Source organism: Henckelia pumila, chromosome 3 (assembly GCF_033568475.1).
Source record: "Henckelia pumila isolate YLH828 chromosome 3, ASM3356847v2, whole genome shotgun sequence".
In the NCBI taxonomy this organism is placed as follows: Eukaryota; Viridiplantae; Streptophyta; class Magnoliopsida; order Lamiales; family Gesneriaceae; genus Henckelia; species Henckelia pumila.
The window spans coordinates 145,146,794-145,161,817 of record NC_133122.1 but is presented as its reverse complement, the minus strand read 5'-3'; the positions used below and the strand labels follow the sequence as shown (position 1 = coordinate 145,161,817).

General features: G+C 36.4%; 2 protein-coding genes across 6 annotated transcripts in view; both read right to left on the bottom strand.

Annotated features, from left to right (window-relative positions):
• LOC140893512 (uncharacterized) overlaps window positions 1-11,381 on the bottom strand; it is a 40,301-nt gene extending 28,920 nt beyond the window's left edge. For 3 of the 5 annotated variants that reach the window (XM_073302593.1, XM_073302594.1, XM_073302597.1), the window contains exons 1-3: window positions 10,904-11,381; window positions 8,541-9,264; window positions 1,731-7,717 (exon numbers count right to left, since the gene is read on the bottom strand). In XM_073302593.1, the coding sequence (XP_073158694.1) occupies window positions 1,731-7,717; window positions 8,541-9,264; window positions 10,904-11,235 (7,043 nt within the window). In that variant the 5' untranslated portion in view covers window positions 11,236-11,381. Of the gene's footprint in view, window positions 1-1,730; window positions 7,718-8,431; window positions 9,333-10,903 lie in introns of those variants that run through there. The other 2 variants (XM_073302595.1, XM_073302596.1) reach the window with 2 other exon arrangements.
• A 2,265-nt stretch (window positions 11,382-13,646) lies between these two features.
• Window positions 13,647-14,099, bottom strand: LOC140889679 (uncharacterized). Its single transcript, XM_073297401.1, has one exon. The coding sequence runs from the start codon at window positions 14,097-14,099 to the stop codon at window positions 13,647-13,649; it is 453 nt and encodes a 150-aa protein (XP_073153502.1).
• Between the last annotated feature and the right edge of the window lie 925 nt (window positions 14,100-15,024).

Sequence of the window (15,024 nt, the reverse complement as noted above, 5' to 3'; positions counted from 1 at the left end):
ATTAAAGCATATGACAATTAGCAACTATTATAAATTTAATACATCTTAAAAAAATAAAACAAAAAGATTATTTGAAATTTTAATCATTACTTTACTTTTCTTATAAGCGTTGAGTAAATTTAAATTTATTTTTTTATTTTATATTATATTTAATATGTTGTTAACTTGCAAGACATATGTTTCTTGGAATCTTGCTACGCAAAGAAAATGAAAAAAGCCCAAAACTACCATGTCTTTTTTTTTATATATAAGAAACAACATTATATTAATTACGATAAAATTATGATGTACAATATGCGGACAAGTGATCAGCCAATGACAAAGAAGCTTTCATGATCCTACCCCTATCAACAAAATGCAAAAGCCCAATCTCGTAATAAATCCGAGATCGAGACATTCTCAAAACTACCATGTCATGAAGTTACTAAGTTTCTGTTTCAGAAACAGTAACTTCAGCAAGAGCATGTTTGAGGGATCAGGAAATTGCTGAGGTAGGTGTACTGTTAGATGAGTTGATGAGAGTTAAATTGGTTGATGGGGCCAAGGATGTGAGAGTGTGGGTTGGGGCCCCTTCTGGTATTTTCTCGGTCAAATCTTTTTTTGAGTCCTTTCCTATTAGCGTTTTCTTTTGTTTTCCTTCTTCAATGTTATCTGGAAATTACCAATCCCTTCGAAGATTCAAGTTTTTTCTTGGACAGCAGTGTTGGGTAAATTGCCGACTTCGGAGTTGATGCAAAGAAGATGGCCTTCATCTGCTTTGAATCCGAATTGGTGTGTGTTATGTCGGGAAAGAGGGGGAAACTCAGGATCACATGCTTATACATTGTTCTTTCACATATGGATTGTGGTCGAGGGCTTTGAAGGAGATGAGGTTAATGTGGGTAACACCTCGATCTCTTCAGGAGCTTTTTGCTACGGATCTTGCTTCTCTTTTGGGCAAGAAGGGGAGAATATTGTGGTCTTTGGAGGTTCATGGTAATTGTTGGTCGGTGTTGTTGGAGAGAAATGGAAGAATCTTTGAGAATTGAGAAGAAACGGCGGAAGAGTGTTGGGAAAAGATCAAGATACGGATTGCTATGTGGAGTAGATCTTTTAAGGATTTTCAGAATATTGCAATCTCGGATTTATTAAGGGATTGGTCTTTTGTTTTTTGTTGATATGATTAGGGAGTCGTTTTTTCTTTTGTAAGTAGCGGATATCTTATCCGCCTTTCGTAAGATTTTATTATCGTATATAATATATAAGAGTTTCCTATCAAAAAAAAAGAAGAAAGATTTATGCACTTGATTCAACTATCTTGAGAAGTGTGCAATGATAATGATACTCGAAAGCTTTATACAGGCCTTCACAAACTAAATGGCTATAAAAAAACTGGAGAAGAACATCTCCAGAGTTTGCCAAAAATTATATAATCCAAAGATCATCAAAACAAGCTTAAGATTACAGTGGACATCCAAGCTACCTTTTAAGTTTTTTTCATCGAAAAAACAAGAGAATTCATGTTTCTTTAGCTGCTTTTCCCATGCTCATGTAAGTAAAAGACGCTCTTACTTCCATTCTAAATATTTAATGGCCTATTTGTGTGACTTTGTCCCTACTGCTCCAGTACTCTAAACACCGAAAATCAAAAAATTTTAAAACAAAATTTTTTACATCCCAACACGAATTATTGAGCAGTTTTTTTTATGCAATTATTTATAGTCATAAATTGAGGAAGTTGAGAAACACACCTGATTGGTTCTTTCCATGCACCATCAAGAGCCTGAACAAAAGGTATCATAGAGAACAATTCTATGCAGCTGTTATCATTTTCAATCAAGAACCTAATATCGGACAGAATGCCCGAGAGAATGCCTTCCTGGAAAATGAACTGTGACATGCGAGAAAGAACATAATCTTTGTAGAAAATCACTCTCGAGGGTTCACTGATCCCTAGATACGTTTTCAGTATCATTCTTTCTTTTTCTGAATCCAGTCTCAAAAAGACATCACTTAAAAGATCTTCGTGTATGGATACTGGTTTAAGAAATTTGGGAGATCCACGAAGGGACACAAGCTTTCTACTTTTGTACACCTCAAACATTGGAATGTTCTTAATAATATTAATGTGAGTGCTACTCATAGAGCCTTCAGCGAACCATTTGGACTGGAGAATAAAACTCCTAAGCTCATTAAGTGCTCCATCACTAGTATCACCAAAAAGCTCCTCGATGCCATCCACCATACTGTTTGCCGCTAGTAGTGCATTAAGAACACCCATTGCGGTAGAGGGCTGCACATAATGATTCAACTGGGCATGTTCAATTGGAATGTCACGTCTCAATATAAGGCATCCAGCTCTGTGCAATAGGGAAGACATGTTTTCGCTCCACCCACCATCTCTAATCACTTTAGAATTTTCAACAAGCTGCATTAGATAATTGTTTTCAACAGGCAAAATTGGCCAGTTTGAAAACAAAGATAGATCTTCACAACATGATCGCAGATAACTCCATAGAAGTTTAACCCATTCCATGCTGGGATGGTCTTGATTACCAGGAACCCAAGTCACTTGCTTAGCATAATGCCATTCTGCTGGAAGTAATCTGATAAGCAGTTTTTCTAGCATTGGACATGTCAGAAAATTTATGTTAAAATCTTCACTTTCGGCAATAACACGCAACTTTTGAAATATATTATCAGAAATCCTCGCATCTACCAGTTGATTTGGGATTGAATGCTTGAGAAGTATGTGTCCATCCCCCAGTGCAACATAAATTTGGTCACTCGACCCTCTTTTCTCTAGCTTAGCAAATCCATCATTTGAAAGAGGTATCAAGGGTAACCCATAAAAACTTTTTGATATAACTGGAGTTGTTAGATCAAGCAAACAGTATTCTAGAATTAAGATCATTGCATCTCTATCTCTGAATTCACGTCTCCTCCTTATCAAAAGATTTCTCAGCAACTCGGGTGTGAGGTAATGCAAGGATGGGATGATGTCCTTGAATTTGTCAACAATCTCCTTTGGAACTATAGCCACAGGTAAACTAGCATCAGACAATGCATCTAAAAGTTCCCATGCTTTATGAAAAGTATGATCAGGAAAAATAGCTTGCTTAGTCGAAATCCACCGGCCACCTCGAGTTTTAGTGTACAACACACGAAGATCGGTATTAGAAACATAATGGTAAAGGCTTCTTACCAATGATGTCCAAGGCTCAAAAACTGCCTTTGTTGGCCAATAAGAAAAAAATATATCACTTGGGCCCAATTCCAATGCCAGTGTCCCAAGAAGGTGACCATAAGCTGGTGCAACAACTTCTTCAAGTAGGTACATGTTCCAGTCTGAACGCATCTTTCCACCCCCCACCATGTCATCACCAAACCATATGTCCCTCCGATTTGATGATAACTCAAAATAGGCATTGACGTGAACAGGCAGACCAGTACTAATTGGAAGTGGTAAGAAGCAAAAAGCACGACCTTCAAAATTGATTTTTTCTGCGCTAAAGGCTAGAGGAACCTGCAGAATGTCAGCAGTACTTGGATTAGACTTTTCAAAATTTTCCCCTCTCACCCCCGATTGTTTCTCAATCTCAACTGAGTTGATAGGTGTGGCAACACAGGCCCAGGGAACAAATTTGAAAAATTTCTTGTCAAAGGTTTTGGATTTAATTTGGTTGTGGAAACCACCTAAGCATTCACTTATTAACCACTGGTGCGACCTATGCCCAGAAGGGTTCTGTTCGGACATGATAAGCTTTTGAGACCTCCATGGAACGTCTGAATTAATAGATTTGCTCAACCTATTAAGGAACTGATCCTTACTCAATTTATCTTGCTGATTTCCATACATAAAACCAAAAACGTCATTAAATGGATTTTTTCCGGCTTCAGGTTCAAAGTGACATTTCTTGCCAACATGGTGTAATAACTGCATTGCGCTATCAGGCCCTTCTTTGACAAAGATGGATATAGTTTGTACATTTCGAAGGAATAGCAGAGTCTCAGAAACAACTTCTGAAAAGGAAGAAAAAAGTGATAGGACATCAGCAGGTGCACATATTTCTTTTTTTATTTGACTTCTAGAGGCAGCACTTGAAGTCCTAAGGGCAAAGCGGAAAAGAGTGCCAGGTAATGGATGTTGCAGATCACATCCAAAGTGGAGAAATGGAGAAAACTGATCAGGAAAATGTTCCAAAATTTTTCTATCCACAAATTTAATTCTGAGGCCAGGGTGAGAAGCAGAAATTCCTGGCAAATTGCAGGCATGAGGATCAAACATGACAATATTTTCCCCAGAAACAAAAGTAGGTATGTCCGTAAAGTGATAAACACAATTAAATCCAAGCCCAAATCTTCCAATTGCAAACGGCTTCTCCAGTTTATTTTCCTGGCCTATGCGTGAAATAGCATAGAGATCTTGGGAACTGAATACAGAATCGTTAAAACAATACAAAGCTGGCCCCTGCCAATCAGCCATTTCGCGAGACAAAAGAGATGAAGTGCCATGATTTGTTTTGTCCAGTAAAAAGGCCACAGTAGAAGCTCCAGCATCCTCAGCATTTTGCACCAACTCAAAGAGAACTGATGGCCCATCAGCATACATTTCAAGAATATGTCTAAGTCTAGTTGTTAGTGCTTCATGCTGCCCAAATGCTTCGGCAGCACCAGACAAACTCAAATTCATAGAGTCAGAACTCTCTGCTAGCAAAATCCTCCGGAAGGAACGTACTCCAAGTTTTTCAGCAACATCATGAGAAATGTTTCCATGAACAAATTTGTGAATAGTTTGTTTAGCGCCCAACGAAATTGTGGTACTACCAAACAAATTGTCACAGCCTTCAGAGTCGAGCAACCAGGGAGCATCATTATATACTAAATCTGATGCACTATATAGTCTGCCTGATACATCTGGAAGATATAGATGTGCTTGATCCTCCTGAAAGTGAGCTTCAGCAAGATGATGAGCAATAAACACAACAGAACTGATTTCCTGAGAATCCAGAGGAGCAGCGCCCTTCTTCGTAGCCATTCTATGTAATATATTTGCATAATCAGAAGGCCTCAAGCGTTCCTGAATACCTAGCTCCAAAAACAAGTCACTGAAAGCAGCTAAATCAATAGGCATGACACGTATATATGGAGCCAAGTTAAGAGGACCATTAAGGACAACCTCACTGGAGGTGGCAAATCCATCTCCCACCCAAATCCACCGGCAACCTTCTAGAACAGCCCTTACAATGTCCAGCTCATCAGAACCAACCAAAGACATCAAGTTAGAGTATATCCTGGGCATTGCCAAAGCCAGTTCTTGCCGAAGAAATGGATCAGATACAATCTCATTATTCTTACCAAGCTCAAGCAGCTGGGCTGCGACTACACTTCCTCCTGGTGGGTTAGACCAGCCAAGTTGGTAGGATAATGCAGAAGAGGAGCATTCTCCATCAAGTATTCGCATGCTGGCAGAAACAAGCCACATGTCCGAGTATGGCCGCACAAGTTTGGGGGGAGCAACCATTGACGAAGCTGTGGGCCATGGTAATGAAATGTGAGGTGGAAAAACACGGACTGGGCACCATGAAATAAGCTTAAGATCATTCCAGAACTTCTCTAAGTCAGATTTGAATTGACGAGATTTAAATGCATTTGCAGCTCTAAAGAATATTCTATTAACTGCTCCTTGATCATCAGCTGGTGGATCAGGGAGCCACTTGAATGCGTTCACTTCCAAATATGAAAGAAGTATCTTTCCTTTTGAATGAGCATTTTCCTGATTTTCATGCATTAGGCATTCCACGTGCCGAGCACTTTCTATGACCACCTCGACAGACACAGTCCTCTTAAGACCCAAACCTTGCAGCATGTCCAAAATTCCTGATTCACGAAATTTCCCAGAAGGAAAACTATCAACATCCTCTAGTAAAGCACACAGTTCCTCATTCCGTGGATCATATAGACTAGCTGGACTTTTAAGACCCCCACTAGCAGTGGGTATGAATGCAGAGGTCGTCAAGATTTCTTTGAAGGATTCATCCTCAACACATAATTGTGGTAAATCTTGAAGAATTGACAACATGACACTATCCCGCACATCATTTTTCAAGTTCTTTATACTATTCAAAACATGAAGCTTATAGAAATCTGTCTTCTTCATTCTTTCGATTCCATAATATCTCCTAAGCAATTCCTCTTCAGTGTCTGACAAATTACAGAGGAATTCATCGCAAAACAAGCACTCTGGACTATCAAATGGGGGTATGTATTTACGAGGGTTTATCAAATCTGAATGCTTGAAAGGTTCAGAAGATTCTCCACCATACACACTATAAATTGGAAGCCACTTGCTATTTTGTATGAGAGAATCGTCCATTTTCTTTCCAATAAACCATGACGGATTTAGAATAAATTGGCGAAGCACATCTCTTTCATTTGCTTCCAAACACTGAAGAAGTTGACCAATGCTATTGTTAGAAGACACGTCAAAAATTGAATCTAAAACACCTTCACCATCAGCATTGTGCACATAGTTAACCAAATTTGGGTGTTCAATGCAGTAATTGTTGTTCAATATCTTGCATCCTAGCTTGACGAGAATGTGTTGCATTTTATCAGATAATTTCGCCACATCAAGCATTTTTTTCTGCATAGAAGGCTTACACAAATGACCAGTCTGTGATGGTAGTATAGGCCAATCTCCAAAAAGAGACAACTCTTCACACTGCTCCCTAAGATAACGCCAAAAGAGTAAAAACCAAGAAGAAGTTGGATGAGAAGAATTGGAACTCGGATCCCATAGAACCCTAGTCTTATACTTCCATCCACCGGGTACAAACGCAGGAAATAGTTTAACAAACTCATTTACATTGAAAACAACCAGATTTGCTCCCGAGACATTTGCTATTGCTGTTAATCTGCATAAAAGGTTAATCGGAATACTTCCATCTATCAGCCTATCTGAGATTTGTTGAAGGAGCACATATTCTAGCTCATTGCAAATAAAATATGTAATCCCTTCTTTGTATTTGGAAATTAACCCAAAACCGCCACTTGCCAATGGAAGCAAAGGCAGGTCAGATGCATGACTCCCAGCTTCAGTGTCAATCAAGTCTTCAAGGCAATATTCCAACAACATAAGCTTCCGAGGTTTGCTGATTACGTTCAAATATTCACTATGTCTCAAATACTGGCGTACTGAATCAGGAGTAACAACTTTTTGATGCTTGACAGTTATGGAATTCAATATCATATTAAATAAGTCACTAGGTAAAGGAACAGTAGGCATTCCAAGCTGGACAAGAATATCACCAAGTTCCTTACTTCCTGAAGTTTCGGAGTCATGAAGAAATGCTTCCTCAGGTGAAATCCATTTTCCACCATCCACCTTTGAATACAAGACAGGGGACTCCCTGATGCTCCTGTATAAATGCTCAACTAACAAATTCCATGGCTCTTCAAATAAACCAATAGGCCACAAAGAATAATAATTTTTTGTTGGGCCCAGGAGTTGTTGTACACCAAGCAACAGTTTATTGAAACAAGGAGCCACAACATCTTCCAGGAGAAGCCTGTTCCAGACGGACCGAATTTTTCCAGATCTGTCCATGTCATCTCCATACCAAATCCCACGGCGATTCGAAGAAACCTCAAAATATCCATTGATTTGCACACGGAGTCCAGTTTTCAAAGGCAGTGGGAGAAAACAAAATGCCCGCCCTAGCTTCAGAACATCATCCTGTCAAAAATTCACATGAAAAAAAGATTGGTTAATTGGAGAAAGTATCCAACAATCAGTGTATGTGTTTCCTGCTTTTGCTCCAATTAAAAACAAAACTTCAGTGTAACCAATTTTGCTTATTAAATCCTCATTACATAATAGAAACTTAAGCACCAAGGCATATTTAATACAGTAGCAAATCTTTTCTTTCTTTCTTTTTTTTATAGGAAACTAAAATATTCATTAGATATAAGAGGTAATAATTACAAAAAAGTGGACCAGAGCTCCACACAAAAAGAGATAAATACAGTAGCACATCAAGACCTTAAATCTTAAGAAAAATAAGTATCATTCTGCTCTGGTACTTCATTTGCCCTCTAAAATCTTAAAATTCGAAAGCCAGTATTGTAGCTTCAAACATTTTCAAGAGATGATTGCAGCCCCAAGTCTCAGTGAGCTACAACATACAGGTTATTTCTAGATGTGATTCTTCATCAGCAAACTAATCGCCACCAAACAAACTCTTCAACCACTAACTAAAAATGTGCAGCTAGTAACTAAAACAATGAAAGGCACGAGTAAATCCAACATTATTTACCACAAAAAAGTTGAAGCATGAAGCATTCAAGTTATTCAGAAAACCCTGAATTTGCGATAATAAATCCCACCAAAAAAGATGCATACGTAATAACAAAAACTGAGTGCTATTCGCATACATAATTGAACAAGTACCCCGAAGATTTTCATGTACTTATAAAGGAGCAAGAGAAAAATCCTCATAACAGACAGTTGCAGAGATTGGAAATATCACCCAACATCTAATTGAGTTACTAAGAATTACGTTGAGTAAATCATCTGAAATGCATGCTGCGACTGATCCCCAAGGCAATAGATGTAAGTCATAATCCTTTGCTGCGGAAGTTGAGAAAGAGCCGATCCTACTGGACGGTGAAGCCATCATTTGAACAACAAAAAACCTATGTGTCCTTTTGTATGAAACATCATCAATCACAGCCTCACTCAAGAAGTCCAATGCGAAGTCCGCCATCTTGAAATCAGAATAATTTGTTGATGACAATCTCAGAAGTGCCTGGCGATGACCCACCACTGTTTCACCAGCTGAGTCCAAACAGCACGAAAAACACTTCCTCGGTTCAGTTTTGCCTTCTTCCCACATGTACATTTCTATGGATAATACACATTTAAGAAAAAGTAGTGATAGAATTCCTTCCTCGTGGAGCTGACTAAACATGGAAGATAAATCATCTTCAAGGTACACTTGCTTAGAGAGCTGACTTTTTGCAGCCTGGTCTACATTCCTCAAGGGAAATCGAAATAAAGTTCCATGGAAAGGATTTTTCATGTCACATCCAAAAGCACAATATGGAAGAAATTGATCTTCATACAGTGAAATCGCTGAGGAACTAACATACTCGATTCGCTTCCCAGGATTTGCTGTGGAGATATTGGGAAGATAAGCACTCTGAGGATCAAATAGGACCACATATTTTCCACTTACGAAAGAAGGCAAGTCAGTTAAATGGTACACCGAGTTGAATCCCACCCTGGAAACAATGAAATTAGAGATGATCCATTTCAAACAGAACAAAGAATTCAGCACCAAACTGAAGATCTGCAAAAACCATAATTACCCATTGTAAAAAACCAAAGTAACAAGAAGTATCTCCTTGTCAACCAGTAACTACAAAAAGATTTGTGAGTGTGGAAGTTGGCCACTCAAACAATGCCATTAGATGTAAGTATAAAAGTCACAAATAGAACGGAAACATCGTCTTAAATGGGAAAGATATTGTTAATCAAAGTTCAAAAGTGACCATGGTATATTAAGATGTGGAACTTGCAATGGTTCTCAATCCAAAGGTTTTGACTGACACATTTCCATCATGATGCATCAGCTTATAAATGGTCCCACATAGTTAAATTATATATCTTAAATATAGCAGGCAGAAATCATTAGAAAAAACTCCATTTAGTTCATTGCTGATTGGTTGGTAACCTATATCATCCAAGGTTATAATTGTGTAACATGACTGTGTTGAGGGTAGGTACCCAAGTTAGGTTGTCGTCTCAAAACATTGGCATGAAGCACGTCTTATCCTACAATTGTACATTTACTATTTACTAATAAATTTTGGTTCTCAAAACATATGGAGATATGAATTCTTTCAACAAAAAGCCACTGAACACTTATAAATAGTTTATAATTGATCTTCATCTCCCAACTCCAGTTTTCATTCCTCAACATAAAATAAAATAACACCACCTCTTTTCAGTCCTTCCCACAAATAGATTTCTCTCCATTTCTACACTTCCCAACATAATCAAACATTAAACTCAACTTTTCACAACTTCCCAAAAATACCCAATTATTATGTCATAATTCAATATTTGAATTAAATATACTGTATTTTTATTTTTAATATATCTTACTCAAATAATAATCCACGCAAATATACATTCAACCATGACTTGATAAAATTTAGCAAACCAACCTAACATGATTTGGCATGAAAAATAGTAAATGTATGCTTAGAAAATTATATCAAACATGTTTTTTTCCCAAAACCATTGCGCAAAACACTTCCATAAACATAAAATAAGACCACAAAACCGGTCTTCATCATTTGATGGCCCGACAAACATGGTTCCTAAAAATTCAATACGAGACTTGAATAAATATTATAGGAAAATTAACATCGCCTCGAATAATTTCTCTTAAAAGATTCCCAACATGCCTCTTTCAAATGTAGGAACTAAATATTTGACCAGATCAGCATCAGCTGTATGTTAATGCATTGCAATATTCATTAGCATTGGTGGTAGAAATGCACATTCTACCAAGCACAAAGTAGCAACCTTGTTCATTATCAGTACAAAGCAACAGCATGTCCTAACATTTTCGATGTCTAATAAGACGAGTTGCGATCAATGCTGTAATCAACATGATCCGCAAAAACATATTGATCAGAGGCAGGAGGTAAATCTACAACCATGATAAAGGTGGGATAGGGAAATGAAACACAATCTAGAAGCATACAAAAAAAATGGTAGAGAAAGAGGGCAAATTGACACAATACACTCAGTTATCCATCATCAACTTTCAACAGACGCTAATAAAAACCCGAACATGAACTATTCTCTCAACAAATAAAAAGCTTTTATAAACTGAATTTGCTGGATTACCCGAAGCGACCAGTCTTCCAAGCCTGGGAATGTTTGGAACTGCCCCCAATCCTTGAAATACTGAGGAAATCGTCTTCGGTGAAAACTGCATCGTTGTACGCCAGAAGCGCGGGGCCCTGCCACTGGGCGAGAGAATCGGATAAGAGAGAGCGGGTGGCATGAGTCCTGCGGTCGAGGCAGAGCGCGACTCTGGTGGCGCCCGCGTCGTCGGCGTTCTGGATGAGCTCTTTGAGCACGGTTGTGCCCTCCGGGTAGTTCAACAGGACCTCTCTGATCCTGCGCGTCAAATCCACCTTCTGACCGAAGTCTTCCAGAAGACCCGGCGATTCCATTCCCGCCGATGATGGATCGGAGATTCCCACTCAGAATTCACAACATCGATCAAAATCTGAATGGAAAATTGAAAGGATTTAGAATTTACTGAGACAGAGATTTGGAGTATAAATGAATAGCATCGAGTCAATTTTCAATGATCATACTCTTCCTGTTGCTTTATATTTAATTTCGCCAAAAAAGAGGTTAATTTTGTTGAGTAATAAGTAATATTTTTGACATAAAATGTAGTTTTTAATGGATAATTCATATAAGAGATACGTCTAAAAAAAATGACCCTTCAAACAGTTTCATAAGAGTTTTTGTGTTTGATGTATTTCTTATCGATTTTTATATTATATTATTTTTTATTATAAATAGAAATAGAATTTTATCACATTGTTTTACAAGATAATTGTTGGAACTAGTGTTTGTCATTTTACCAAAAGTTATAGGATTTTTAAAGCAATAATTATTACACCCCAACAATGGACCGAGAGTTTGACGTTTTACGAAAAGTTATAGCTGATGTTAATGGTGCAATACAAAAATTTTAAACCGCACAACGACTCAAGCTTCATGGTTCGGTCGATATACCAGCAGAGATTATTATTTCAGCCCAACAATAATTATTCTAATTTTTTTTATAAAAAAAAACTACATATTCTCTTCATCTTAATTATATTTGTCACTTTTTTTTGTCCCAAAAATAGAAGCTTACATATATTTAGTAATATTCGTTATACCATTTTATTGATATGTCTTTTTTAATTATATCTTGAAAATTGTACAACTATTTATTGAATACATAAAATCAAAAGTTTGTTTTACTTTCCAATTATTTTTCTTGAATTGTGTAAAAAAACATAACTATATAATCGGGAGGGATAAAATAATATTCAAATATTTATATTATATATATATATATATATATATTATTTTATTTAAGGTTGCAACTAGATTGGAGGATTTAAATTTATGAAAATAATTAAGGAAAAGATTTAAATGACCTCGTGTTAGGAATTATGACGAATATAGTTATATATAATGAATCAAAAAATAACTGTTTGATATTTGAGTTTCACTGTCAAATTGATTTATCAAAATAAATCAATAAATTTATCGTCATTAATTTAAAATTCATAGCTCCAAATCAATTCATCCAAATTACAACAATTAGAAAACCGTTAACTTTCCAAAATCCAAAAGCAATAAAAACACTTAAATAATCTCTTAAACCACAGTATGAAGAAATTAATCCAACCAAATTCATGATAAGCATGACAAGTTTGTTATTACAATATTATTACAAAGCACAATTTTCAAATTCAAACCTTATTTAAAAAAAATATAGCATCCTCTCATTTTCAATACGAACTTAAAATCGACTCATAATGCTAATATAATCGTGATGGGGCATTTGATGTTTGAAAAGGTTGAATATAACGAGCCGGCTTGACTATATCAATATCCATTTTTTTTTTTAACAAAAAATATAGTTTGAGTTTGAAAAAAAAAATTCATATATTAAATTTTAAAATAGTTGATAAATTTAACAAGTTGAGATATAAGTCTCACTCAAACGCTATAAATTTAGCGATGAAAACCTGCATCTCTAGTTTTGTTTTTATATATGTGAGAATTGAGATGGAGTGGGTTTGTATCAACATTATTTTGGATCTAATTGGGGTTCAATCCAAATAACAAAATCACTCTCTAAAAAAATGTCTCACTCAAGGATGTGAACCATTAATGCCAATGCTGTCGGAAAGCCAAGGTTTGAGACTTTGAATATGGAATCGGTCAAAAGCATTCCCTCCAAATTTATATAAAAAAAATACATTATTCAAAAAGACGTTGTCTGATATCATTAGGCCATTTCCAATTACAAATACCATTTTGGTGCAACTTTTGCACTAAAATAGTGCAATTTCTGCACCAAACACAATATTCATCCCCAACCTATTTACACCAAATCTTACACCAAAAAAAATATTCTCGGAATATTTCTTTTATTTCATATATATATTAATTAATTTTATTCAACATATTTTTACAAACTATATAATTAATTTTGCGATTATAAAAAAATATTTTATCGTTAATAAATATTTTTACATATTATATAAATAATATTTTAATTAATTAAAAATATTTTATTGTTAATACATATAAATATTAAATTTAAAGTTTATGGTTTAATTATTATTATATAAATTAATTTATAGATAATACAAATTAATATATGATAATTATTAAAATTGATAAATATGTGTACGACTTCAAACATAAGACAACCACAGAATGGATACAACTTCAAAAATAAAACGAATACAAAACGGATACAACATCAAACATAACACATACAAATCACAAGCATAATACAAAATATAATTTCAAACATAAATGCTTAGACCGTTCGAGTACAACTTCAAACATTTGAACTACTATATTCATCCCACAAATGCTCAATTAAAGCATTCCGCAGTGCGTAGTGAGCATATTTGTCTTTTATTTTTTTATATCGATTGAGAAATTCTTGAAACTTCATATTCTCATCGACAATCATTTCGACTTCTGGAGCAGGTGTTTCTCGCGCATCTTGAATGGGTGCACTGAGATCGCGTTCATCTTCGATAATCATGTTGTGCATTATGATACATGATGTCATTATGTCATGTAAATGACGTTTCTTCCAACCACGTGCTGGTGACGCCACGATAGCAAATCGTGATTGAAGGACTCCAAATGCACGTTCAACATCTTTTCTGCAAGATTCTTGCTTCATTGCGAAATATTTCTTTTTTGGTCCGCGTGGATCATGAATTCTTTGCACAATAGCTGACCATTTTGGATAAATACCATTAGCTAAGTAATATCCCATATCATATTCTTTTCCTCCAATTTTGTAATAAGTAGTAGGAGCAATACCTTGTGCAAGTTTGGAGAATAAACCTGTAGTAGCCCGGTTTCATTTTACAAGATTAGGTGATTTTAAACATGTTAGAAAATGACATATAATTTTAAAAGTGTCAAAACATATTTAAGGAGTCCTTATTTGGTTAAAATAAATGAAAAATCAGATCCGGAACGTCCGAAAATGGTAGGGTAGGTCCCGGGGGTCCAAAACCAGTTCGGAAGCACCCGGAATAAGTTCGGAAGAAGCGGTTCGATCGGAGCTTCCGAACCAGTTCGGAGCTTCCGATCCCTGTCCAGTGCCAAGTGTCTTCGAGGATTGAACACGTAGCTGCAGGTGGAGATCGAAGCTTCCGATCCTACGATCGGAGCTTCCAATCGTGGCCTATAAATATGGGTTCTGAGGGCCATAATTTCACAACAATTCCTATCTTTCTCTCTCGGTTTCAGCCTAGTTTTAGGAGTTTAGGAGTGATTCCATCCTTCCTAGGCTTGGTCCAGAGGTTGGCGAGGCGCTCCAGGGTTGCTGCGGAGTGGTGCCCAAATTCTGGGGCAATCGTCATCAGCGGGCTGACGACGGACGCATGTATAGCTTTGACTCCTTATAGTAAATAGGGAGTATGCTATAACGCAGTTAAGGTTTTAGAATATTGTTATAATGCATGAGTATTTTGCATTGTAGTGTGGATTATAGGCTTGGACTTTAGAGCTGATATAGCTTGCCTAATAGAACTAAGGTACGTAAGTACAGACTGAGATAGCCAGCTGAATATACATGTTTATGTGTTGCATAATTATGTGTTGCATTATTATCTGTCATAATATGCATGATTTATTGTTCATGATTTGTATGCGGCATTTGCATACCATGTTAAGCCTGTTATCCTTTTGAG